The following is a 27008-nucleotide window of genomic DNA, read 5'->3' on the forward strand; positions in this document are numbered from 1 at the left end:
TTTTTTCTCTTACATCACACGGGTCTACCCCGTACTATATACTGCCATAGACAAACCCAACATTAAATTATATACTGCATTACTATACACCACCCTAGGCATGTCCAAAGTCCGGCCCGCAGCTTCGGTCTTATAATGTGTTATTCATGGCTCGCTAGCTCTGTCAGAATATATACATCATAAAACTTTAAAGATGCAATTCCTCTTTTCACCACATGGTAGCAGCACCATTCTAATGCTATCTGGCTCTGCATCCGTGCTGCGAACCCTTCTCAAATAATTTCTACGGTGACGTAATATATCACAACGATCTTCTTGGTTCTTTCGGTAAAGTCACGTAGAAGGGAAATAATAAAATAATAAAAATAAAACATAATAAAATAATTCTCACGACGTTTCAGCCACAACGCAAGCAGCCGACCTCTTGCGTTGTGGCCGAGGCAACTTATTTTGTAGACGCCAGGGTACTGTATGTCTGGAACCACATCTTTTACAGAAGGGACCAGATCACGGATTTTATGTACTGTGTTGAATCGGACCTGGATCTTGTGTTTAATCAGGATTTTGGAGATAATTTTTGTGACCCCAGCAATGTAGGGTAAGAAGATGGTTTTGAAAGGCTCCTCAACAGGATCCTTATTGATGGTTGGAGTGATGGCTTTGCGGATTGTGTAGTCGGAGTAACCATTAGCCTTAAGAGCTTGGCGTACGCGCTTGAGTTCACTGGCAATGTGTTCCTGGTCGGAGATGCGTTGGGCTCTATGGTGTAGAGTCTTGATGAGGGAATTCTTCTGGGATGGATGGTGGTGGGAATCCGGTTTTAGGTAAGCATCCATATGGGTGGCTTTCCTGTAGACAGAGTGGCTCATTGAACCATCAGGTCTCCTTTTAATTAGGACATCCACAAAGGGTAGCTTGCCATCTTTTTCAACTTCCATGGTGAATCTGATGGCTGGGTGTATGGAATTGATGTGGTCGAGGAATTGGTCTAGAGCAGGCCGGCCATGTGGCCAGATGACAAAAGTGTCATCTATGTACCTCTTCCATAAGATCGGGCGTAGAGTGGCAGTTTGGATGGCGTCAGTCTCAAATTTTTCCATAAAAACGTTGGCTACAACCGGAGATAGGGGGGAGCCCATTGGGGTGCCCTCAGTTTGTTTGTAGAAAGTTCCATTCCAGGTGAAGTATGTATTGGTTAAGCAGTGTCTTACCAGGGGGGGTACCCCAGTATTCAGTCCTTGATGAACCAAGTCTTCAATGATTGCGATGGTGTCAGGTACAGGAACTTTGGTGAATAAGGAAACCACATCAAAACTGACAAGCAGGTCGTCTGGGGACAGGGAAATCCCCTTGATTGTCGATACCAGGTCAGTAGAGTTTAGTACCGCAGAGGTGGTTTTTCCAGTGAAAGGCCGCAGGATTTCAGACAAAAAACGAGCTAGTTTGTAGGTGGGGGAATTGATAGTAGAGACAATGGGACGAAGGGGTGTATCTTCTTTATGTATCTTTGGCAAGCCATATAATCTTGGTGGCCTGGCTGCAGAAGGGTTCAACGAGAACTGTTTGGTTTGATCAATTAATGCGGTTGAATCAGAAATGATTTTGTTGGTTTTAATGATGAGGCTGTTGGTGGGGTCTCTTTTTAAATCCTTTATATTAAGTTCGCGTGCTTGCTTGCTTGCTTAGGACCGTGCAAATCTTTCGGTCGTTTTTTAACCCACATCCCGTGATCCAATCGAGCTGACATTTTCCACACAGACTCGTTGTGCCAGACAATTATTGTTCGTGAAAAAATAATTCCCAAAATTTTACACTTTTTAGGCAAAAAAAAATTATTTTACATATATTCAAATAGAACGCATTCATGGCTTTGGCTGAACGTCAGAGTGTAAGAGCCCAGAGCATAACCCCTCCACAGGCCGTGGCGGAGTAGCGCAGTTGGTAGCGCCCTCGCTTCCCATGCCAAATGTCGCGGGATCGATCCCTGCGTCCTCCACAGGCGAATATATTTTTAAATCCTTTATATTAAGTTTGCTTGCTTGCTTGCTTGCGTGCTTGCGTGCTTGCTTGCTTGCTTGCGTGCTTGCTTGCTTACGACCGTGTAAATCTTTTGGTCGTTTTTTAACCCACTTCCCGTGATCCAATCGAGTTGACATTTTCCACACAGACTCGTTGTGCGTGACAATTAATGTTCGTTAAAAAAAATTCCCTAAATTTTACACTGTTTAGGGAAAACAAATTTATTTTACATATATTCAAATAGAACTCATTCGTGGCTTTGGCTGAACGTCACAGTGTAAGAGCCCAGAACGTAACCCCTCCACAGGCCGTGGCGGAGTAGCGCAGTTGGTAGCGCCCTCGCTTCCTATGCCAAAGGTCGCAGGATCGATCCCCGCGTCCTCCACAGGCAAATATATTTTTAAATCCTTTATATTTAGTTCGCTTGCTTGCTTAGGACCGTGCAAATCTTTCGCTCGTTTTTTAACCCACTTCCCTTGATCCAATCGAGCTGACATTTTCCACACAGACTCGTTGTGTGTGACAATTAATTTTCGTGAAAAAAAAATTCCAAAATTTTACACTGTTTAGGGAAAACAAATGAAATATTTAATTACCAATTGCTAAATGGTGGCAGACAATCATCTGACCCATAGGTGGCAGCCACCTCAAGCCAGAGGACGAGAGGACTCTAGCCGCCACGCATATAAAGGATTTATAGTGAAAAACTTTGTTTTTACGGGTTTACTTGTTATTTTTGTATAGCTGCCATCGTTGAGTAGTTCTTGAATTTTGTTGTTGTATTCTATTTTGTCCATGATGACAGTGGCATTGCCTTTGTCGGCTGAGAGGATGACAATGTCATCCCTCTTTTTTAATTGAGATAATTCAAAACGCTCATCTTTGCTGATGTTGCTAGCTGGCATCTTAGCGTTTTTGAGGGTTGCAGCGATTTCAGATCTTTAGCTGCTGCAGCTCTTTACTATTAAAATTCCTTCCCTTTATTACTGCTAACCCTACTCCCTCCCTTTGATGCTGCTAATCCTGCATAATGCATGGGCATAATATGACTTTGAACCCCCCCCCACCTCATACGCATTCCACAAGTAGTGACTAATCCCATATCTGCATTTCCCATAAATATGCTAAATTCCTATTGATATGCAAATTTCTTTGTCAAGGCGCCCTTCCCCCTCCAACCCAGCTTAAATATACGCTGCCAAGACTGGTGGTGCTCATTCAGACGCTGTCTTTCCGACAGACCTGTTCTTCACCTGAGGACGGCTGCTTGCGTTGTGGCCGAAACGTCATGAGAATCATTTAATTGGTTTATTTTTATTATTTTATTATTTCCCTTCTACGTGACTTTACCGAAAGAACCAAGAAGATGGTTGATAACGTCCTTCTAGTGGTTGCTGAGTTTGTACCCATCTTCTCGGTTGAAATTGTGTGTATGTCTGTATATACGGATGGCTTTGTCGTAGAGAAATCAAACTTGTGAGCCAGTCGCATTAAAATAATGATCAGCCACGATTTAAGTATTGGTCCTACCGTGTTTCAAATCTGCCTTATGCTCACGAACACGGTCCGAGACATGTCGTTTAGTTTCCCCAATGTAACTGCTGCTGCAGATACACCACGAGTACCATCATTACCCATTACTACTGTAGTGAGTCTAACTGAGTCGCAGACGTTAACTTGGGAGCAACACTATTTATTCACAACCAACGTGCAACATAACACAACCTACGCTTGGGTCTCGAATGCCCATCTAGCCACGCTACGGCAGAACTAGACACGGTTCGCTATCCCGGTCCGGACCACAAGCTGGGTCCCGGACCGCGTGGCTAGAGGCTTCTTCTCCCCGACGTGGATATTCGAACATCGACACTTGAAGAAACCCGATCTCCTCACGAAGCTCTCATTATCTGCTCCTGGGCCGGGGCTGGCTCCGCCCCTAGCCCCACCCACCTTCCAGGCTTCTCGAATCTTCTCGAGAACTCTCCGGGACCACGTGACCGCTCCTCGGCCCCCGTCCACCGGTGACCCCCCTCCAGTATCGTCCGGTCACGTGACAACAGATCAGTGTCATGCCCCAGGGTAACCCTGGCTGACTGACGCTCGCTCTCGCTCCCTCACTGGGAGCCGGCACCTGCACACTGCTCGCGGTGCCACCGCGCTAACCAGCGCTCACCCAACCACCGCTAGTGTGGGTACTGCAGCCCGCAACCCGGGCTGCCCGTAATCACCACATTACCAGCCGTGACTTCGTAAGCCCGGCACCATACAGTGACAATAAGTCACTACACTACCATTACCTCTCGCAGCAACCTCCACCGTCAAGTGTGATTGTGTAAAGCGAGGTGCAATTATTACCTGGCAGCCCTTTAATTGGTGGAAACCCACCACCAGCGCCGTCGTTGCCCACTACTACCATCACTTAGATTAACATTAGCTGCCCCGCCCATGCTGCTGACACTTGAGCTACACCCATTTTAAACCTTTATAAACAGTTTGCCTTTAGAGGTTAACCCCCTTTTCCTGACGACGACCGTTTGTGTTGCGATCAAAATGTCGTGGTTTGTATTTACTAACTTTATATTTTTTCTATCTACGTGACTTTACCGAATGAACCAAAGAATATGAAATGGCGTTTAACACAATACTGGTACAAGATCTCGGTTCAAATCAATGCCTGCCACCCCAAGATGCCAATTCCCGAACAGTGGGTAAAACCGACACAGGTGGTAATCGCTATTAGGAAGCGACTGGCGCTGCTACACCTAGATTTAAAACTCATTGATTTAGATCTTACTTTTGTTTAGTTTGTTGTCCTTCCTGTGCACCTCTGATTTGCACGGTTGGCGACGTACGGTGCGAAAGAAGTCCACCAACATACACAACCCAAGACACCCCCCCAAAACAAATGCATTAACTCTACAATATACTGTACATTTAATACGTTGGTATGGAACTGCAAAGAACGACATGAATGGTAGCTGGGTCAAGGAGCTAACGATGTCAGAACTGAATTTGAATCTGGGTCTCAGCCAGGGTTTCCACCTATCCAGGAATTGGCATCTGTGTTACGGTGGCATTAATTGATTTGTACTATTCTGAGATCTGATGACATTGTGTTGAACTTTATTATAGTAGACTCCAGTTTTGATGACCTAGGCTGCGAAATGTCTGGGTTTTCATCTACAGTGGAAAAGGTGGGAACCATAGTTTAAGTCACCCTGTGATTTAAAACGATGATAGGGATTTAATGGTCTAATCCCAGCCACCAATGGACACAAAACACCATCATAGAAAAAAACCGAATTTTCACTTGTATGAGAAATGTTACAAAACACACGCAGATGGCAACGATCAGATACATAAACCACTTTATTGTGACAGCTATATGCAGACGTATATTGGGGTGCCATCATTTTTAACAAAAAATGAAAACCAGTGGTTTACATTTTAACATATTAACAGGTTTTCGTAGCAATACACAAGAGTGATTACTAATTAATGTTCCTTTACACTACAGGCCATATTCCTATATTGACGAAACAGCCAAACCATGAAAAATCGTACGTAAAGGCACTTTCGCCAACACTTGAATTGGGCCCCTCATTTATGCTAGGTTGTATGTGCGATTGAGAATGTTCACCGAAGTAAATGTGGCAAATGCTGCAATATTAGCAGTAAAAAATATGATATACGCCAACAAATAATTAACATAAGGAAGTGTACATTCGCCGAAACTCCCTTAACAAGACAGCAGCATGTTATGCCCCACATCTAATAATTTCAACACATTTTAAAATCTACTAGCCTGAACGTCTCTTTATATTTTTAGGAAGATACAAAATTCGAAAATTAAGCATACGTCCGCTAATAGGGTTGCCAAAATGTTTTGAAAAATATTAGCTTAAGTGTTTTTTTTTCTGTTATAGTTACAAAAATGATAAACGATGAATGCAGCTGCGGTGTAAGAGTGCCGCTCAGAGACGTGGCGAGGCGTTAATTTGAATCTATTCTTATGCACACGATCAATGCATCGGATTGCGTGCATAGGAATTGATTATTCGTTTACATTGTTGTATTTAGTTGATGTATAACTCTGCAGCCACAATAGATTCTACACAACACGATCATAAATTGTTTCTTGAAGTGAATGAAATCCAAGTCATAAGTCATTGAATTATGAGGCCTGGAGGTAGTTGGCGAGAGAGGGTGGTTGGCGAGAGAGGGGGGGGCAATTCGTGACAAGCCTCGCCATTATGGAAAGTATGAGCTCCCGTTGTTTAGAAATTGACATCACCCCCAAGTCTAGACCAAAGTCGTCAAGTTCGCCAGGTCACTCAAAGTCCTCGTCGAGGTTGATGTCGGATGTATCGATGTTCTCGTCAATCTCCAGGTTGTCCAGGTCTTCCTCCAGCTCCTGCAACATCTTCACGGTTATCACCATCACATCATCTTGCCAACAATATGCTACAAAACTCCCTGGTTGACTTTCCCAATACCAATAAAAAGCCAAGGGTGGTTTTCCGAATTGGGCTGCACGTTCAAGCAATTAAGCTTTCACCATGCACCACTCATAGCAGGCATCTGCAGGCATTTAATATTCAGCTACTGAAAGCTTGAGAGAAGAACTAAACACGCAGCTCACACTGTACTTAGATTACAAGGCGCTGCAAAAACTGGCAAATTACATTGATATGTAGGTTTCAGAAGCCAATATTACGATTCATATTTGATTTTTGTGTTAGGCCATGATGATCCAAGTAAAATTTCTGTTGTAAGACCTTCCTGGCCACGCAAAAGAGGCAAATAAAATTGTCAGACACACAAATGTGTAATGCGCCATTATTATAGTTTTAGTTTCCCGTTAAGTTGAACACTTCTCACAACCAAATGTAGCAATTGAATCTGACGTTTTGCTTGAAGCTATGTCAAATATGATCCGGATAAGTTGCTGGAAGTCGTAAATAACAATACAGTACGTCAAATGTGGTTTAATATGATTTTCAATTTACCTTTTCCTCCTTTGAAAGAACAACAGGCTCACTCTTGTGGATGTCCTGCAGAGACAAAGGAGCTCACTGGGTTACGAGTCACACCACTGTGCATGTGCTTCTGGCAGTGGCATTGCTCTTCCCATGTCAAAAAGTTGAAGCCAGCATGCAGCAGTGGAAAACACCTTCCTTAAATGCGCATATTAACAAAAGACCAGCAGGAGTGAAAAATAACCTGTAAAAGAAAAAAAAACATGTGCTTTCCAAAGGTAATTAGAGGAAAGCGTTAAGCTTCAAAGACTGGGAGGGAAAATGTTGCCTTTCAGATGCAATGCAAGACTCCATTCTGCAAGAAAGCTATAGAGGGAAGAGTAAAAGTGATTAGGTGGTCATCACGGTCCAGCATCCCATAGGAATGCTTGATTTGAGCTGCACGTTCCAACAACGCCAGCCATGCAAAAGAAGAGATCAAGAGAAGCAGGTAGAAGTCAAGTTACACGTTGGACCAAATTAATGGATTTAACGCTAAAATAACATTTACATATCACGAGGACTTATACCCTTGTCTATTTACATACTAAAGCAATAATAACTCCAATTATATTTTTATGTTCCTGTAAATAATTATGTTTAATATTGATTTGTTTATGCAGTATTTAAGGTGTATTCTTTAACGATGTTGTTTTTTTAACCGATTTCTATTTGCTTCATTATTGGACTCTGATTATCACGGTTGGCTCTGTACGGTGCAAAAGAATTTCGACATACATTTAATATTGCTCGTAATTTTGCTGACAAAAAGTCACTCTTGTAATAAGACTATCCTGCTCTCCCGAGTCCTCACTTGGTTAAACAAAACAAACTCAAAACTATAGCAGATACAATGACTGCCCGTTCTAACATTCTGCCACTAAAAATGGACCGTTACTCCAGTTTCGAACACTTTCCCAATTAGCAGATACGACAGATAGGGGTGTGCACAACAGGGGGACACGTGAGGAAGAGAGAAGCGGGGTAAACGGAAAAGTGAGGCGGCTGCTTGAATTTTGGGAGGCCTGCAGAAAGTGCTGAGGGGCGTTAGATCGTTGTGCGGTTAAGGTCGACACGCACTGCTGCCTCGGCTCCAGCTCCGGGTGTGCAGTCATCGCTGTCAGTGGTGACCAATTCAAGATGTTTTTTATCCGTGTCCTCAACAACATCAGCATCATCATCAGGGTCATTGTCGTTTTCTCCCTGCTCCTCCGCTGCCACATCATCCTCCACCTCCTCTTCCACCTCCTCCTGCTCCTCCTCCTCCTCCTCCACCTTTTCCTCCTCCTGCACGATTGTAGGTTTTTCCTGAATGCCACCAACAACCAACTGCGGGAACCAACCGCGAGCAGAAAACTTTAGTGGCAGAAACAACATTGCCACTTTTCCTTGTCCAATGATGGTACACAAATGACAACATAAAATACAAAATGGAAACTAAACTGTTCAACTTAAGTTCTGTAAATCAACAACGTAAAAAGCAATACAAATGGCTGTGATTAAAATCTATGCATGTACTGTACATCAAAAACATTCTGGAAACATTCAAGAGCAAACTCTGAATGCAACACAAACCTGTTTAACAGCTGTCGTCTCTTTGGGCGTGTAGCCCTTAGCCTCCTCAAGAACGTTGCGTTCTTCGTTTGGCTACAAAGGACAGCAAAAAAAATCAAAGCATCACGTGTGCATTCAGGAATCTCACCAACCCCAAACCGAGACTTCCCTTATACCCACAGCAGCAGCACCACCACCACGCACAGCCACTGGGTACACGACTTGCAGTGACGATAACTGCCAGTAACCGGTTCAGTAATCACTCGCCAATGATGTTAAACCGTGGCCAGGAATCAAACTCAGATCACAGGATTCACTGTGCCACCAGTGTCAAGCACTGTCACCATTCCACCCCACATTGTAAATGTTTAAATATTGACAAAAGTCAAATACTACTCACATATGTGAACATTTAATGATCTCACAGGCACATTAAAACATGCCGCAAGTCTCAACTAATCTACATTTCTAATTATAACACATTTGTATGACATCTGCAACTGTTACAGATAAGAGGACATTTCAATTAAACTGGCGCTATGCACCATTTAATTATTTACATATGTATTATGTATTTTATTGAGTGTGATATTCATTATATTAATTTATACTGTATAAGTGATAGATTTTAAACTGTAGATGTGTCATTAAGTTTTTGCTGTGTGTCAATCGACACCTTGGATGCCCTTGCAAATGAGACATTCCATCAAGGGATATTCTCGGTAAATATTTGAACTAATAAAAAAAACATATTTGACTCCTCATAGATTTTTGGGTTAGATCATGATCTGGTAAAAATTGAGTTGTGAAACTCTCCACCACCCGACGAAACCAAACAAATTACATTATAATGGGTTAAGAGCATTTAACATGACAATTATTATCGGTTAAACTCACGAGTAAGTTTAATAACAATTCCCATCACCAAATTTAGCATCTTCCTAAACCAGCAATTCAGTTTAAATGTGTTACCCGAGCCGGCTTCTTAAAAAGGTGTTGTGATATCACAGGAACAACCAAGCAGATTTGAACTAGATATAAACCATTACAAATGTATTAATTAAAATTGTACTCCAATTCCAAAAAATAATTACAAATTAAAAATATATTATTAATCAAAATGTTGGCTACGTGTTAATACCTACTATAATCACCCAGGAATGTCTGTCCTTAAACGCTCGGGACATCACTCCACATCAACCAGCCCCCCGCTCATTAATAATCATGAGCAGGTGACGTCCTCCAGATGGACACACCCCCTCATTATTATTACTGACTATAATGAACCAAGAATGTCTGTGTGCAAAGCTCGTGACGTCACTCCACGTTGAACAGCCCCCCTCATTAATAATAATGTGACATCCTCCAAATGGACACCCCCCCCCATTCATAATTAGCGGCTGACGTCACTCCACATGGGGGGCCGAGGCGCCTCCTCCCCCCCACTCCTCGGCATCAACTTACGACCCTCACTACAAAGGCAGAACCCTCACGTCACGCGATCTCCGTAACGCTATTGAGACATAGAAGTAAAAAGGACGTCATGATGAACAAGGGATTATAACCTTAAAATGAAATAGGTTTGTGTCACCGCGCCTTACAAATTGCACACGCATTAATGCAATGAATATCACGTCGCGGTCTGCTTTTCGCTTGCAAGTTTCAGATTTACTGCAATACACCCGTCCTTGGACGGGCAAAAGGCGAGTATAAAATATCTGCATTACTTCAAACACAACCATGAACGAATCATCATTCACAAGGACTGGGGGGAGGCTGAGTGGGGGTACAGACCGTCACAAGAGGGTACTGGCACGCAAGCCGTGTAGAAGACGTAGTGCGCAGGTAGAGTTCGCCGGCGGCGGCCTCGCGCAGGCCTGGGAAGAGGTTCTCGTACTCGGTAGGGTCGGCGAGCGAGTCGGCCGCCTTCTGGTTGCTCTTGGCGAGCGACTCGCGCCACAGCTTCACCACCCTGTGCCACACAGCCACCCCCACTCCCTCGTCACCGACCGCGCTCCCTCACTGCCTCCTCGCGTCAGCGCAGTGCGGTACGGACGAGTTACCGTTAATACATTTTCGATTTGTGGCCGATGAGATGTGTAAATTATGCTGCTGAAATGATGCACAAACGGAAGGCCGTGTGGTTGATGGGATGTGTGAAATATATTGAAAATGGAGGGACAGATACGGATTAGAGGTGATTTGTCTGGTTACTTATTTTGTTACTTATATTCTCAACAATGATATTAATTCTTATTTTGTGCTCTCAAGAAGGTCCATTGCCCAAAACGTAAGCCTGTAATATATGTTGATGCTATAAGGCCATGCTCAAGACTAATGAGGTTAGATCTAACAAGACAGATGTATGTATGTATGCATGCTTGCTGAACTTCTTTCACACCATACGTAGCCAACCGTGATCATTGGCGGTGCGGGGAAGGACAACCTAAGCGAAGGACAACAACCTAAGAAGGCAGCCCCCTGTGAGAAGTGTTCGAATCATTCACCTTGACACTTCGCTGGGCAAGTATGTGCGGGCGAGGAATGCCGCCTCTGGCAGGCGATTGGTGTTGATCAGCACCTCAAGACACTTATCCAGGCTGCAAAGCACACAGGACAGGACGACGTTAAAGCGGTGACTTTCATGAGCATTGTTACGTCAAGTATTTCCTCACTCAAGTTATCTCCAAAAAATAACTTTTTTCACCCACCACAAGATCGTCAAAAGTTGGTGATTTCCTGCTGAAATGAGCATTGAGGCAGAGCTTAACACCTGTTAATAGCCCTGATCTAGTATCGAAATTCCACCTTCCTATGATGGAAGTGAATCTATCTGTAGGACAACTGTTGCCGTTTCCAAAAAGTGGTACTTATTTTGCCTGCCCTGGATGAATGAACACAACCTTGGGGTACCCTATACTACCTGAATAGCTAATGTGTGCGCATTGCCAGATGGTGTCAATCAGTACGTCCTTTCACTTTTGAAATTCATGATCATTTTTGAAAGGCAGACCTAAATGTTCGTTAACTTTATGCACCAGTTGAAAGTTGACCACACTCATTACCAGCAGCCAAATCTACAATATGACTATGACAATGAGGAATGTGAAAGGCACAACTGGTGAAGATGATTATTACTCTGCTTATTTACACAGGAAAGCCTCACTGAGTCTCAACTCATTGTGAAAGGTCTTGCTAGTAACGAGGGGTGATGATTGCTATGTGTTTCCCATTGAAGATATTTGCAGTGATTATTTTTATTTGGAAGATTTGGACCGTGATGTCGGCACCCACACAATAGCCTACCTTATTCGAATGATGTCACAGGGGCTTTTAACATGCACTTCTTTGAGTGAATCAGACGGCACAAAATATTCAATGGATCATATACTCGCAGTATTAACCCAGGTGGCCTAGCAGATCGAAGCGCGAACCTTTGCAACAAGCTGTGAATGCTTTACCGGTCGACCATGTCACCGTCCCAGCACTCGTGATGGCGCTGCCAATGGCTCACTGGTTACAGGGGTCATAACACAAATATAAATATTTTATTCAGGAAATGCTTGCTGATCCTCAACTTCTTTAATGAGGCACCAGCATTAGAATGTGGCTTGTTCAGTTCCTTTGTAATGAGCGGCAAATGCGCTCCCGCTGGGCCAAGCCATTGCCCAAGTTTACGGTGATAACGGCAGTGACGTGGCCCAACGGGGCGGGCACATGGCTCAGTGGTAGCGTGTTCGTCCCTTGATGCAGAAGTTCGCAGGCTGTCCTGGTTATTACTGCAGGTGTATTCACTGTAAAATACGTGCCGTCTTCTTCACTTACAGTGGAATTTATAGATTCCACAACGTCATTCTAAAAGTGAGCCTCTGTGTGCCTCAGTCATGATCAAATTCGAAACTTATCTGCAAATTTGGAAACTGAGCAACATCGCCTCCCTATGAAACTATTGCAGACTGTCTGTGAATCACAGCAGCACCTTCTTGTGATAGCCCTGTGTTACGAGGATATACGTACTAAATTATTAATTATCGTTATCAGAGACTCACTTCCCCTGCAGGAAGTAGGAGAGGAAGGCGACATTGTTCTTGCCATCGCGCTCCGCGCCCTGCGCGAGCCGCGTCACCATGGCCTGGTCCGACGAGGCCGTGGCGAGCAGAAGCAGGCCGCCGTAGTCCTGCGCACGGTGCAGGCACTCCTGCGCCAGCTGGAACTGACAGCGGGACGTCGCCAGCTCCGCCAGCTGCTTCCACTTCTGCTCAGACTGATGAAGGAGTGGAGGGTTTGGAACAGATATGGAGAAGACCGGAAAATGAAGATATAAAGAGACAAGTTAAGTATTTTACATATTAATTCTTACATCTGCAGAATGAGGGTTTTTTGTGCAGTTATTGGTGAATGGGCAGAGGCCAACTCACAACACTTCAGAAGCTGGTTGAATGGTTTCCTGGGTTCGAACCCAGGACCTCGATGGTTCTGGCTCATTGCTCTCAAAGAGCTACCTGGCCACCCCAAATGCAACATTTCAGTTGGTAAAGTTTCAGGCAATGACACTATATGAAAAGGGGTTGGGTACCTCTGCCTCGGTGGCGAGCTGGTACGCAATCTTCAATTCCCCGAGCTGCAGCGCCAACTCAAAGCGGTGCTCGGGGTCACATGATACGGCCAACGCCTGCGACTTGAATCCCTGTAAGGAAAATCGAAAATCCCACGAACACACGTCACTAGAGTGGGGGGCACGCGATCGCGCACTCAGTCTGCAGGCCTCACCTCCCATTTCACGCTCTCTTTACCTGCTTCATCACTCTTTCACACTCTCATTACACTAATTTGTCCATCACCACACCTTATCACACTTTTTCCCTATCTCATAACATATCACATTCACCTCCGCCTTATCGCTCTATCCTTGCCTCATCATGCTCTGCCAAACATCTTCATGATATTTTTGCCATGAAAACAGCCTCACAATCCCCACCTTACTACATTCTTTTCTGACCAGCATTGCACTCTTTTCTTCTTCAACGAACTCTGCCTAAACTCATAAAACTCTCTTCTCAATCATCACTCTCTCCCCACTTGGTCGCTTTACCCCTGCTTCATCACACTTTGCCCAACCTCATCCTACTATTTTCTCCACCATCTCACTCTCTCCCACCTCATCGCTTCAATCCCACTGTGCCACACTCTCCCCCGCCCTTGTCACTCTCCCCCACCTCGTTTCTCCATCCAGTCTTGCTCACCTGCTTCTCCAGGAAGTGAGCGACGCGCGTGCGCTGCTCCTTGGGGATCGTGGGCAGCACCTTGTCGGCCATGTCGAAGTCGCGCCGCATCACGGCCGTCTGGTACTCCAGCACGGACAGAAGCAGCGAATAGCTCACCATGTTCAACTCCTTGTCGCCCAGGTACAGCCGGTTGTCCTTGGGGATGTAGCCAAGCAGGTACATCGTCCTACATGGCGACGCCGCCGCAGGGAGGAATTATGTGTGAAAGAGAGTGCAACAACGAGAATCAATGAGTTGCATTTATTTAAATGTTACTTTATGGTAAAAACCTTTCGGAGCCGGAGCCAGACTCAAGTAAGCTGGAGTTCGGCGTAAACTGGAAAGTCTTTACCTGTCCAGATGCGCAATGGTGACAATCTCGCCGCCCACGTAATAGTTGAGGCGGTTGACTGAGTTAGTGTAGATGAAGCAATCCCCGACCCACAGGCCGGTCTTCACCACCTCCTGGATCTCGCCCAGCACCTGAGAGACCATCATCTCAGTAACCTCTCTCGCCAGCGCCAGTCGTTGTGCTGCCGATGGTACACTAGTTACAACCATCACTATTATTATTATTGTTAAGCTTGATTACCCAGGAAAGCCCCACCGAGTCTCAAAACTCTTTTTCAGGAGACTCAATTTTTGATTTACAGTTTCCCAATCAAGTAATTAGTGAGTAATTTTTATAATTTGGCATATATGGACCACGATACCGGCACACAAAGGCCTACCCTTCTTAAAACTACATCATGGGATCTTTAATGTCCACTGCGACGTAGGTGCACATAGTATTTTATAGTTAATGCACCAGCAGGATTAACCAGGACAACCTAACCGATCATTATTGAGCACCTCTGAACCACCTCAGCCTCTGTTTTGCAGCCACGTGATATAGATTCAGAAGGGTTACTTTCATCACGGTGCATTCTCTGCCACTGTGCCTGGTGGCAGGGGGAGTGGCGGTAGACGCTAAGGCACCTCGAACGCATCCTCGACGCCATCCTCTGTGACGCCCTGGTGCGTCTCCTGTGCAGCCACCACCTTCTCCGAGTGGTACCGCAGGATGAAGAAGGAGTCCTCCGTTGCCAAGGCGACCAGCTCACCAGAATCCGACCAGAAGATCTATGGTTGGAAAATGAAAAGAGAGCACAAGTAACAATGCCTTTTAATTCAGAGTCTAATTTAGCACTAAATGGAAGCAACAAAATAATTTGCCACCACCTTTAAAGGCATGTGTTGCCTGTTTGTCAATATTACTTGAGAGTTTTAGGTAGTAAGTGTACCACTGTGAGTATACTAGTGAGTGAGTGAGAATATGAGTGTGTGGACGAGTGTGGAATACATTTTTGGGCTGAATCTCAATGCGTCGGACGAGCTCTGTGCTCTCCCAGTCGAAGAACGCCAACCCACTCATGGAGCGCACACCCAACAGAAAGCCGCCGTAGATTCCTGGCAGAGGACATCAATCACGCAAACCCACGTATTAATCACCCAGGCAGAGCCATGTTAGGAGAGGGCACATTGCGTCTGGGAGTGGATAAATTAAGCAGCATAGGTTCAAACAAGCTCCGGAATGGTTTCAAAATCCAGTTTTTCATCAGTAGAGTCAGGCTTACTTAAAGCAAGTCCAGTTATGCACTCCCAGAAGGCCGTTTGGCCAATGAGATGTGTAAAACACACTTGTTTTTTTATGTGGAGGGACAGATATGTGACGGAGTATTGGCTGCTCATTGATCATGTCACTTATATTTATGAATATTTTGTTGAATTTAGTGAAGTAGTGACGTTCGCGATCAATTCAATTACCTTCTGCTCCAAAGTCGGGTTTGAAAGATTTCTTCTCCTTGAAGTTTTTGAACAGTTTCACAGTGCTGCTGTTCTCTCGAATAGCGTACCTAAAGCGTAAGACATGCATGTGAGAAAATCTAAGTGGGGTCGCAAATAACCCACAACCAAAGTACTAACACCCTCAAGTTCTTCAATCCTATCTGCTGGAAACCATTAAAGACTCAGATGAGTAGAACATGGAGCACTAATTAATTGTATCAGCTGAAAGAAGTACTATATATATGAAGACCATTGGCCAACAGGCATTAATAGTGATAATGTACTTGCATTTGTATTGCATCCATAATGTGACAAAACACCTCGGTGCACTGTTTTTAGTCTGGGGCACCACGAAGCCTCTCAGCACCGAGCTGCAAAGGGGTAATTAGCCTGCCAGTGGGGTGTAATGATTGCAATGTGTAATCATCACTACATGTAATCCCAATTGTGATATTGTACTTTAATTACAAATCACACCGTAAACCTACTACTGAAACTCAAGCTTAATGATTCACAGCAGTACAATGCCTTCCATCACACTGGGCTAGAAGTGTGAACCACCATGCGCCCGACTCCATGAAGGCAAGCAGCATCATGGAAAACCCCACTTAAATAGGGATGAGTTTCAGGTGAAAACATATCGAGTTTTCAGGACAATTTCGTATCTTATAATTTTTAGATAATTTACATTGTTCCCCATGTATGTGTCAGCACGCTAGCTAATGTGACAGTACCTGATGCCACGTATGGCTATTTTTGGCAGGAAAAACGTGGAAGTGATTGTCAAATGAGTCCCATCACTTCCAATTTCGGGTCAATCACAAAACAAATTTGGATAAAAATGTATTTTCTAGTCCTGATTAAGCTTAAGAAACATGTGATCATTTAGGTAAAGAGTTCAACCAGATCTTGACTGACAATGAACCACTGCGGACCACATTTTGTTCTGGACAATGGTGATAAGTTGCCTGCTGCCATGCCAGCCAACCCCGCCACCGCTGATCCCACATGCAGGAAACCCTCCAAACCCCCCGGCCATCGGCTCTCGCGAGGGCCCCCCGAGACAGCGGCACTTACTCAGACGAATCGTGGGCCCAGACAAACTCCTGCGCCGAGCCAAAGGTCTTGTTGCGCAGAGCCATGGCAGTGTAGATGATGTATTCCCCGTCACCGCACACCACCACGAACCTGGCGCCACACACGCACCGTCGCTCGACGTTAGCAGCTATTTCACAGGTGTCAATCTTAAACACAGGTTTAATTATACATTTTCGCTACGAGTGGTGACATTAAATTGTCTTAAAATTTGTCATACAGTGAATTTGATTAAAGTCATTTCTTGTTATTTTTTTACATTTTATTTGTATTGTTGCTCGTTCCTTATCAGTACAGTATGGTACGTCAAATCGGCCAAATTCAACATGAGCAAATGTCTCGGAAATAACATTAAGTATGATGAACTTCTTTCACACCGTACATAGCCAACTGTGTTAATCATTACACAGCCAAGCGTGTTTCAAATGTATATCCCTTTGTAGCCAACCACTATATTTCCTGAAAATAACAATAGGTAGTCTACTGGCTTCCTTAGAAAATGTGTCTGAAAGCACGAACACAGCACCAGCAGCTGGCCTCACCGGCCGTTGGGGTTGTGCGAGATAGTCTGTGGGTAAATCTCGCAGCTCCCCATGTCCTTGACAGCTAGAGGCAGCCGCTCGCCATCCTTGATCTCCGCCTCGCCCATGGCCTTCAGATTGGCCTGTTGCACTTCAGAGTGCTTCGCCCAGATGATCTTGCCGCTCGAGTCCATCGACATGGCCGGCTCCTCGCGTCCCAACTGCAGCACCATGCAAAAACGGCAGCAGCGAGCTCAGCGGGCAGCTCCACTTCTCAACGGTGCAGGTCTCCTGCACGTAACGTTGTTGCACACTCGCTCCCAAGGTTGTGCAGTACCTTGTGTTCAACAATGGAACATTGTTGCTTCTGAATCTTGCTAAATTCATGTCGTAAGACCCTCCCACCACCCGACATAACCAAACAAATTAAATTGTCATGGGGTGTGAGTGTTCAACACGCCTATTAATGTTTAAGCTCAAACAGGTAAGTTGAACAAAAATTATCACAACCAAATTGAGCAATTTTATACGTGTTTCGATTGAATCTGCACAGAACCACTTTAGGACAACAGCCAAGAAGTTGAGTATAATCCAGGAAAACATTTTGACATTTTGTGATACGATTTGCAATTAATGCTATGATATAACATTTTTTTTTTACATTATTGCAGTGTGTTTCAAGCAGGAATCACAATGCAATATCCTGAGCACACCATGCCACCAATGGCTGCCAACCATCTCCTTGGAAGCAAAGAAATAAGGCTATGACGTCCTTGGATGACACCTCACTCGGTATAACACAGGGTGGGTGAACAGGCGCGTGTGTGCGCAGCACGAGTTGGGGAGTCAGGAGGGGCACCTTGACAATGATGCTGCCCTCGTCGTAGCCCAGGGCGATGGTGTTGGAGCCACGCAGTCCAGACACGCACCAGGCGCGCTCCATGCCATAGTTTAGCGTGCTCTCCAGACGGTAGGTGCTTGAGTGCCAGATTCGCACCGTACCTGCACACCACAGTACACATACTAATGTGTTCATAAAGCGACTTTTTACAGGTACTCAAAGCATTGTACATCACGAAAATAGATAGATCCTCGTCTCTTTGCGTAACAACAGTGCAATAATCACCCTATATCCATTCTTATGTTTCTGTAGCTTCATTTTACTCTGAACAGTTTTTAAAAGTAATCAACAGAGCCATCGTTCACTTCAGCATTTCATTTTATGTTTATTTCCTATTTACATTCTGCTCTGTGACGTGGTTGTTTTTTGCCGATTAGTATTTGATGTTATTGCTTCAATTTATATTTTTTCATTGCTGTAGTTATTTTATGTTCCTTTTTCCATTTTGGTGACCCACGTCGCTCTTGCATATGAAATGGTTTCTTCAGATTCTGCTGGGGCAAGTGCTGCTCGCAAGCACCTTTTAAGGCACATGAGGTGGTGGGGTGTGGTCAACACCATATTCAGCCACCTTTGTCTCCCCAGAACACTGTGTACTCATTCTTTTTAAGCGGATTTAGAGAAGCCCGGGCGAGGTTTGTGTAAAATTAAAAATATATTTGTAAATAACTAATTATATTTATGAAACTGAAGCTAAACACATGGAATTTTTATTTAAATGACACTTGACAGGCCAATGCTGAAAAGTAAATTGACGCACAAGGAAACAATAAAAACACACGCACCACAATTAACTCCCTACCACCAATTCAACTCCTGACGATGCCTGCAGTCAGCAATTCTTGGTGAAATCTTGAGCACAAATACCCAACATGCGGTCCAGCCTGGAAAACTTCACTTAGACCACCACCGAATGTTGAGTGCGTACAACGCACCATCCTCGGAGCCGGTGATGATGATAGGCAGCTCGGGGTGGAAGGAGACGCACGACACGTTCTGTGCGTGCCCCTCCAGTGTTTGGACGCACGTCTTGTTCTGCAGTAAAACCAGGCAGGGCAGCACGTCCCGCTCATCGACTACCATTATTTAAAAAAACGAATTTCAAGTCAAAGTGATTTCCAACTCATGTGAGCAATGCTTATCTCTTGTTTAGAGCCCTTAGGCAGTAGTGGGAATTTCACATTCCCATGGTGGGGGCAAGTATATTCATAGGACAAAATTCATGTCAGCTGAAAAAGCAAATACAATTATTTATCAATTTAAAATTTTAACATGGATAATCCCTTGAAATATAACATTTCATTTTCAAGGGGTTAGAGTTTACATTTCACTCCTCACACTTCCATCTTCAGTACCTGGTAGTCCCAGATTTTAACCAGGCGGTCATCGGCACCCGAGATGAGGTAGGGTTTGTCGCCACCGCTGTAGTAGTCGACGCAGTTGACCCCTTTCTCATGTCCCTCCAGAGTGAAGTTCGGGGTGGACGAACCCAACTGCCACACCTACACGGGGCGGCACGGTGTCCCAACGCAGAAGCACACACATCCCACACACATTCATATTTTATTATTATTATGACTGTTACACAAATTTACTCTGGAAATTTTCACGGAGATTCACAGATCTTTCTCAGGAGGGTCCTGCCTACTTTTAGCAGCAAGGGGCAATTCCACAAATAATTCCCAATTGAGTACAGGCAAACCTCGCTTAGTGCTCAAGATGCGTTCCTGGAAAAGTGAGCATGAACAAATCAGCACCAAAAGGGGTCATTATACCATTGCATATATGGGGATGGATTCCTGACAGCGTTATTTCTTTCGTATAAGCAATATGAATGTTTCATTGGGGTATCGGTAATAGCATGAATAAAATACAAAGTAAACATTGTTCCAAAATAGAGGTTTTTGGGTTAGATGACGTAAATATATAAATGTGTTGTTAAAACCCGCCACCACCCGACACAGCCAACTAGTAAGGGTTGTCACATAAACAGAACGTGCCAATTCGTCGCTAGTACAGCACCACCGGTGTGGATGATATTAGTCGCGAAAGCCTCCGTGTTAAACAAACATTGTTCCATTATAACATTAGTATTATGTACTGTACTCAGGAGTGTATTCCACTGTACTTCTCTTGCAAGGCAGCAGTGGGAGACGAGTTTGGAGACGCTGCTGCGCTCCCAATCTGGGTCACTTGGAGAAGAGCTCCAGGACCTCCGTGATCTTAGTGATGCCCTCAGTCTACATTTCTGTGGTGAGGTTTCTTTAAGGTGGAACCTGAGACTATCCTGGTCTCGTGAGTTCTCATCTGGTGAAACATTTAGATTTGTATATAATCATGACAACGAATCATTATAATCGAATCAGAGGGTGCGGGGTCTGGTTGGCTGAGAGTGTAAGTCGGTCTCATTGGCTGAGTAGATTGTGGGGGCGGGTACATTTGCAAGGCCAGCACTGCTGCATATTCTCACTCATAAGCGCTTTGTAGATTATTTTTGCAAACTTTGTCTCCAGGACAAAGAGTGCTATAACGTATCAGCGTTATATATTGTCACACGAAGTGAGGTGTGCCTGCAATCTGCAGATTTTTCAATATTGGGACATTTGGCCAATACCAGTTACATTGTATTTTTTCTAGCTATGAGAGGAAAAAAGAGAACCTGGAGGAAACCCATGCAAGACAGGGGGAGCACGTACAAACTCCACGCAAAAAGGCACCCAGTCAGAAATCGAATCCAGGTTCTTCTTGATGCGAGACACAAACGTCATCACTGTGCCACTCTTGCTACAATCGACAAATGTGTAGTTTTCGTTTCTTGAGATGTGGTCACATTCATATACTTTATAAATCCACGTAGTTTTGTACCTTGATGGTGCGGTCGAGCGAAGCGCTGGCAAACTGGTTGTTGTCCTTAGGGTTGATGACAATTTGCATGACGTAGTGAGTGTGGCCTTCAAACACCTGTGAGCACGTCCACTTCTTCTCCCAGTCCCACAGCTTGATGAGCATGTCATCTGCAGCACCGCGCCACACATTAACCCCGTGCACAAATTAACCCCATGTAAGCCTGGCTGGTCTCACGTGGCAATTGACCGTTTCCAATTTTTCTCATTCCACATGTTTACCCAGGAAAGTCTCAGGACTTTTTTTCAGAAGGGTCCTGCTAATTTTTCCAAATCAGCAGGAAACAATTCGCTCTTTACAAATCAAGTAATGTGCAAGTAGTTCAAATTTGGTCAAATTTGAAACATGACACCAGCACACAATGGTCTGCGCTTCCTTGAATGTTGTGATTGGAGCATACGGTGCGTAGTATTTTATTGTCAATACACCTGCATGATTAACCAGGGAGGCCTGCCAGCTTCGAACCGAGAACATCTGTAACAAGTAGTTAACACGCTACCGCTATGATGACTTAAAGCTTTCATGACTGCAGGAATTCATATTCTTTGGGTCTTTCGGTAAAGTCATGTAGATAGGTTCAAAGCAAATAACAAAAAAACTAATATTTTCTTTGAACCTATCTACGTGACTTTACCGAAAGACCCAAAGAATATACCACTATGATATGTCACCCTCCCTAAGAATACAGGGTTATAGTCATCATCAGCACTGCGATGGAAATTTCCGACAGTGTCTGTGAGGGCGCCACACACCACTGCTGGTGAGTAGGAAGGGCTGGCTCGGGTGCACGGCGATGCAGCGTATATAATCCGAGTGAGCCTCGAACATGTGCACACGCTCCAGCGTATTGTAGTTGAATACACGGATCTGCATGTCATCCTGAGGGCACAAACAATACACAAAGAAATTTAAACTCATTCCCACTGTGACCAGGGTCGCTCATGTAATATATCATCATTGTCCACCATGATCAATCCACTGGTGGATGAAGGTATCCGCCAAGCTGCACTCATTTCTTACGGTCCTTGCGATGCAACAATCCACCGAGCAACTGTACACAAATGGATTTCATCGCTTCATCTCCTCGGTGGACATTCTTTTGGACACGATCCATTCCTCGGCTGCCACGCCACTATTATTCTTGACCATCATCCATCATCCCTTTTTGTGACGTATCTTGCACAAATACACTTTCTTTACTTAATTGTTTGTATGTATGTATGTTGCCATTGACCGGTGTATGTTCTCTCATCCATGTGTTCTCCCCTTTCAGTGTCTCAGTGTAATTCCACTTTTCAGTTTTTGTTATGTATTTTCCGTAAATGATGACATCCGAACTATATTTGTTACAGCCAGTAGTACACATCGATTAAAAACTGGTAAGGTATTTCTTACTGTCAATTTCTGATTTCCAATTGCATACTGGCCCACTTGGTCCTCATAATGGAAATAATAGTGAATGGCAATCCAAACATAACAAGTGACATCACAAACACAACACAATTCAATACATACTTCACGAACCTCTTCCCTCAAATTGATCAACGGGATTTAGCAACATCTAGTATCCATGTGCATGGACAGCTACATTGGAAAACAAAGCTCTTGGTAGTTGTAGCCTTGGCAAGTGGAGGTTAGTTAAACCACTGGGCCTGATTGTACAAATGTGAAAACTCATCAGCACTCTCAATATAAGTAAAACTCACTCAGCAAAACATGACACTCACCGAGCCAGCAACCATCCAGTTTTTGCGAGCCACAAACTTGGCAGCGCGCACCGGCAGGTCGCACACCTCAAACGTCTTCACCAGCGTCTACACACAAAATAAACAGACAATAGCAGATACGTAACAATAGCAGGTATATAACAATTTGTAGACTACAATATATCTTAGGCTCACAATACATATGTAATGACAGGGTGACACCTGCTGGCCGGGAAAGGGAATCACGGGTACGGGCACGGTTAAAGTAACAACCAATCAAAGAAGGAGAGGTATCTGGGGCACAGGTAACAGGTGGGGTGAGCCGAGATACTCCGTAACCTGCTAGAAGGTACCACGAGAGGGTGTGGCCGGAGGCGGGGCCTAGCCACGCCTGGGGGGATATAAGGGGGAGCGGACCCAGGGCTCGTGGGTGGGGTCTTGGGTCCTGACTGCGTCGCTGCTCGCCGACATCTCTCTCAGTCATCTGGCCACGTGGAAGACCTCCTGCGGGGTTTCCATCGCCATCATCGTCACGCCGCCAGCCAGCAGCGTAGCCGAATGAGAGCGGTGGGACCACGCCGAGTGATCGGCTGTGTATAGCCAGTAGAGACGTTAATATCTAAGTGTTGTACTAAGAGTGAGAAGAATAAGTGTTGGCCTGTGTGGTGCCCAGTGTGAGAAATAAATAAGTACCCTCTACATGACGTGTCACGGAAGTCGCTCATTAGACATAGATCAAATCGTGCGATTTAAGAGTCTACTAGTTTAGATTGTTATACATTTTATGAGTGTTTCCTGCAGAGTAATGGACAAAATAAACACAACAGAAGAATTCAGACAGACATTTCAACTGAGAAAAATGAAACTAGACAAACCATATAAAAGAGGGGAGACGGTGCAAATAAGATGACATCTCAGATGTCACATCTCAGATGTCATCGTATTTGTACAAACAAGACAAAGAAATAATGTTCATGTTATGACTCCATTGTTAACCCAAGAAAGCCTCATTCAGTCTCAAGACTTTTTCAGGAGGGTCCTGTTAAGTTTTTGCAGTAAGGACAAATAGTTATTTGTGTAATCCCTGCTAAGTTTTTTTTCCAATCGGTTGCGATTGCTGTTTTCCAAATAAGTGATTTGTGAGTAAGTTACAAACCTTTACAACAAGAAGAGAATGTCCTACCACTGCGCCATCTCACCGCCCTATGATGACCCCGAATGGTGACAATACAGTCATACCTCGGTATACGACCGCTTTGGAATACGTCGAATTTGGTATACGTCGTGTTTTGACGAGAAAAAAATGTCTTGAGATACGACGTCTTGCTTGGGATACGACGCGCTTGCTAGAACTTGTATGGGTCGGGATGAGTCATCGCGTACAGTACCCGCGTACACAATACTGTTACGGCTCTAACAAGCCGTAACAGAATTGTGTGGAATTACCAGACAATGTCACACTTCAGGAACATTCTTAGAAGAAGGCAAAAACAAACTTCAATGGACAGGTTTTTAGTAAAACTCAAACCTGGTGAGCCTCAACCAAGTCCAAGTCAAGAAAAAAGACAGAAAAGAGAAAGAGAAAAAACTCCAGAATTTCAGCTTCCTGAAGTTAATGGTAGGGGACTCTCCTTCCAAAAAATAGCATCTCCTCCTCCTCCCCTTCCTCACCACCATCCTCGTAGGTTATCAACTCCTCTTAGCAAGGAAAAGTTAAGTTATTTTAGTTTTTTATTTATTTATGCATTTCTTTTCATTTATGTATGCATTTTAGTAACAAGTAGTGTCTAAATTATTTTATACAACCCCATTAATGTATAATAAGCCATATAAAATATCATTTATTATAGTCTGGAACGAATTATTTCCTTTCCCTTTATTTCTTATGATGAAAAATTCGTTTGGTATACGTCATTTTCGGTATAAGTCCTCCTACCTTCTGGAACGAATTAGCGACGCATACCGAGGTACCACTGTATGTATATCCCATGGCAATGGTAGGGGACTGTATATAACAACTCGCACAGTCAATCGCATGCTGTTCAACGGCACAAACTGCCAGGGCCGCGTCAATGAAGAAGCGCGAGCACAGGCGCACCTGCGTCTCGTGGTTCCACACGCACACGCTGCCGTTGTAGAGGCTGGCCAGCATCCATGGCTCGCTCGGGTGTAGGTCCACACACTTCACGCGGTCCGAGCGTGCTGTTAGCTTGCGCTTTATCTCCAGTCGCAGCGGCTGTAGGGGAGTAAACGCGGCAATTATACCTGGAGCTGGGTGCAGCACTTCATTTCCCACAAAGTGTTGATACGAAACTGTGATTTTAACTCATGCCCGTCGAACTGAACGTTAAGTGCGCTGACCAAAGTGCCACACTTTATGTTATATTATTTCTGCTACTGTAACACTAATCGCTTTATGTGACTTAAATTAACACAAGGAAAGAAAAAAAAACACTTCACATGATTTATGCAGTCAAATAATAATGGAGCAGTTTTAAATAATATAATTTGTATCTCATATTTTCTCAAATCTTTTCCATGCTTAAACTGAATATACTTGAGAAAAATACAAAGGAAAATTCCTGTGTTGCTAAATCACCATCTGGCCCTCTCACTGCATGATCGTCACATGTAAAGGCCTTCACGAAATAAATAACCACGTAAAAAAATATTCTTATATTTTTACCACAAAATGTTATTGTATTGTATCGTGTGAGATTCAGATGCAAGTGATTTCGCAGATCAATAGCTCTGAAAGTTGAATTGTATACATACCCACCCATTACAATAATATTTTTTGGGTAATGTTAATGGAAAAGGTTTGAAGTTCGTCGCCTTAGTTACATACAGGACAGACTTTGTTCTTCCAAGAGAACACTGTGAAGCACCCTCCTCTGTTGGACAATGCCCCCGAGAAAGTAACGCCACGTAATTACTTCCGAGTTCCCTCCCATTGCCTCTTGCCCACAATCAGTGTCGCATCTTCTACCATGCCCTGTCACAGATGCGTTTGCTGAATGGTAGCAACACCAAACAGTGTTCAGCACTCACCGCAAGACACTTTAGCCGTTAAGACATCATCAGTGTGAGGGCCGCCACGCATTTGAGACAATTGGGTTTGAGACAGCGTGACGGGATGCGTCAGGGGCCGCACTGGCGGCCCTCAGTGGCCCGCAATGAAGACCCCTGGTAATCGTCCATCATCATCATTATGCATAAGTTCGGAAATGCTCACAGAGTCGCAACCCTTTTCAGGAGGGTCCTGCCAAGCTTCCGCAGTAGTTGGCGACGATTGATCGCTGTTTCCCAATTAACTATTTCCGGAATCGAACCATAAACCTTTGTAAAATGCGCTACCGCTGGGTTATGTCAATGCACGCTCCACTTGAGAAGCCAGCAAGGTAACTCTGACATGGTGCTCGGTGGACACGGTAAAACAGAGACCCCCTCACCCAGAGCTCAAATCGAGAATCTCAGCGGCGACTGTGTCCGACATGGCCATGATGAACCACCTTACCCACCACACCACCTCTTTGAAGGTATTGTATACGCTGTAACTCACGTCACGTTACACAAGGTAGGGATCTAATCTCACAACCTCCACATGTTAATAAGGCAGAATAAAACAAGCATAAAGAGGTTTTATGTTGTAAAATAAAAGTTAAATTAAATCAAATACTGCTCAGACTACAGACGGCCCACGATGGGCTTCGCCTAGGCCAGACCCCAAACCAACTAACCTCGACGCGTGAGGAGTGCGACTATAATCGCTGTCGCCCAAACGCTCACTACCGACATCTGTCATTGTTGACTGTTGTGTTAACTTGTGTGATTGCAGCGGCACTGATTGTAATGCTAATAGATGTGCCACTCACCATTGCGTCTCAGCTGATGCGGCCCCACCAAGACTGTCTGACGTGGAAGTACCCGGGTCCAGCTCTCGCGAGACTTCGGTGACTGCTCACAAGTGAATGGATCCGGCACGAGCTATCGCGAGATGTGGATCCCGCGTCGTACGCGTTGAGACCGAGCAGAATTTTTTCGCGGCCATCTTGCATAGGGAAATTCCCAAACAGCTGTCAACATTAACGACTGTGACGTCATCATCCCGCGACGTGCGGGCGTCGAGATGTTGGGTCTCGCGCTCTACTTCCATAAGCAACATGGCCGCCTTATTACTCACCATCTCACTCCGGTCC

General features: G+C 44.5%; 1 protein-coding gene across 2 annotated transcripts; it reads right to left on the reverse strand.

Annotated features, from left to right (window-relative positions):
* Positions 1-5370: 5370 nt before the first annotated feature.
* Positions 5371-26773, reverse strand: COPB2 (coat protein complex I subunit beta 2). Of its 2 annotated transcripts, XM_078607971.1 has the most exons (23): positions 26685-26773; positions 24908-25045; positions 22831-22917; positions 21856-21982; positions 21065-21213; positions 19555-19701; positions 19135-19234; positions 18158-18300; positions 17320-17519; positions 16760-16870; positions 15662-15750; positions 15198-15304; positions 14834-14977; positions 14208-14338; positions 13835-14042; positions 13168-13278; positions 12641-12855; positions 11099-11191; positions 10386-10563; positions 8613-8684; positions 8118-8366; positions 7029-7073; positions 5371-6433 (listed from the first exon to the last, which is right to left on the reverse strand). In XM_078607971.1, exons 1-23 carry the CDS (start codon positions 26685-26687, stop codon positions 6350-6352), a joined length of 2931 nt encoding a protein of 976 aa, XP_078464097.1. In that variant the 5' UTR covers positions 26688-26773; the 3' UTR covers positions 5371-6349. The 2 variants fall into 2 exon arrangements, with proteins under 2 accessions (XP_078464097.1, XP_078464100.1); XM_078607974.1 differs by lacking the exon at positions 8118-8366.
* Positions 26774-27008: the final 235 nt, after the last annotated feature.

Source organism: Lampetra planeri, chromosome 28 (genome assembly GCF_965212315.1).
Source record: "Lampetra planeri chromosome 28, kcLamPlan1.2.h2, whole genome shotgun sequence".
NCBI classification, from domain to species: Eukaryota; Metazoa; Chordata; class Hyperoartia; order Petromyzontiformes; family Petromyzontidae; genus Lampetra; species Lampetra planeri.

What these genes read in the sequence shown, in the direction of transcription:
- COPB2 (XM_078607971.1), bottom strand. An exon ending in TTAAAATCTGGGACTACCAG is followed by an intron (nt 19,235 to 19,554) that starts GTACTGAAGATG and finishes GTTTTACTGCAG; the next exon opens with AACAAGACGTGCGTCCAAAC. An exon ending in TTGCCCAGCGAAGTGTCAAG is followed by an intron (nt 10,564 to 11,098) that starts GTGAATGATTCG and finishes TGTGTGGCACAG; the next exon opens with GGTGGTGAAGCTGTGGCGCG.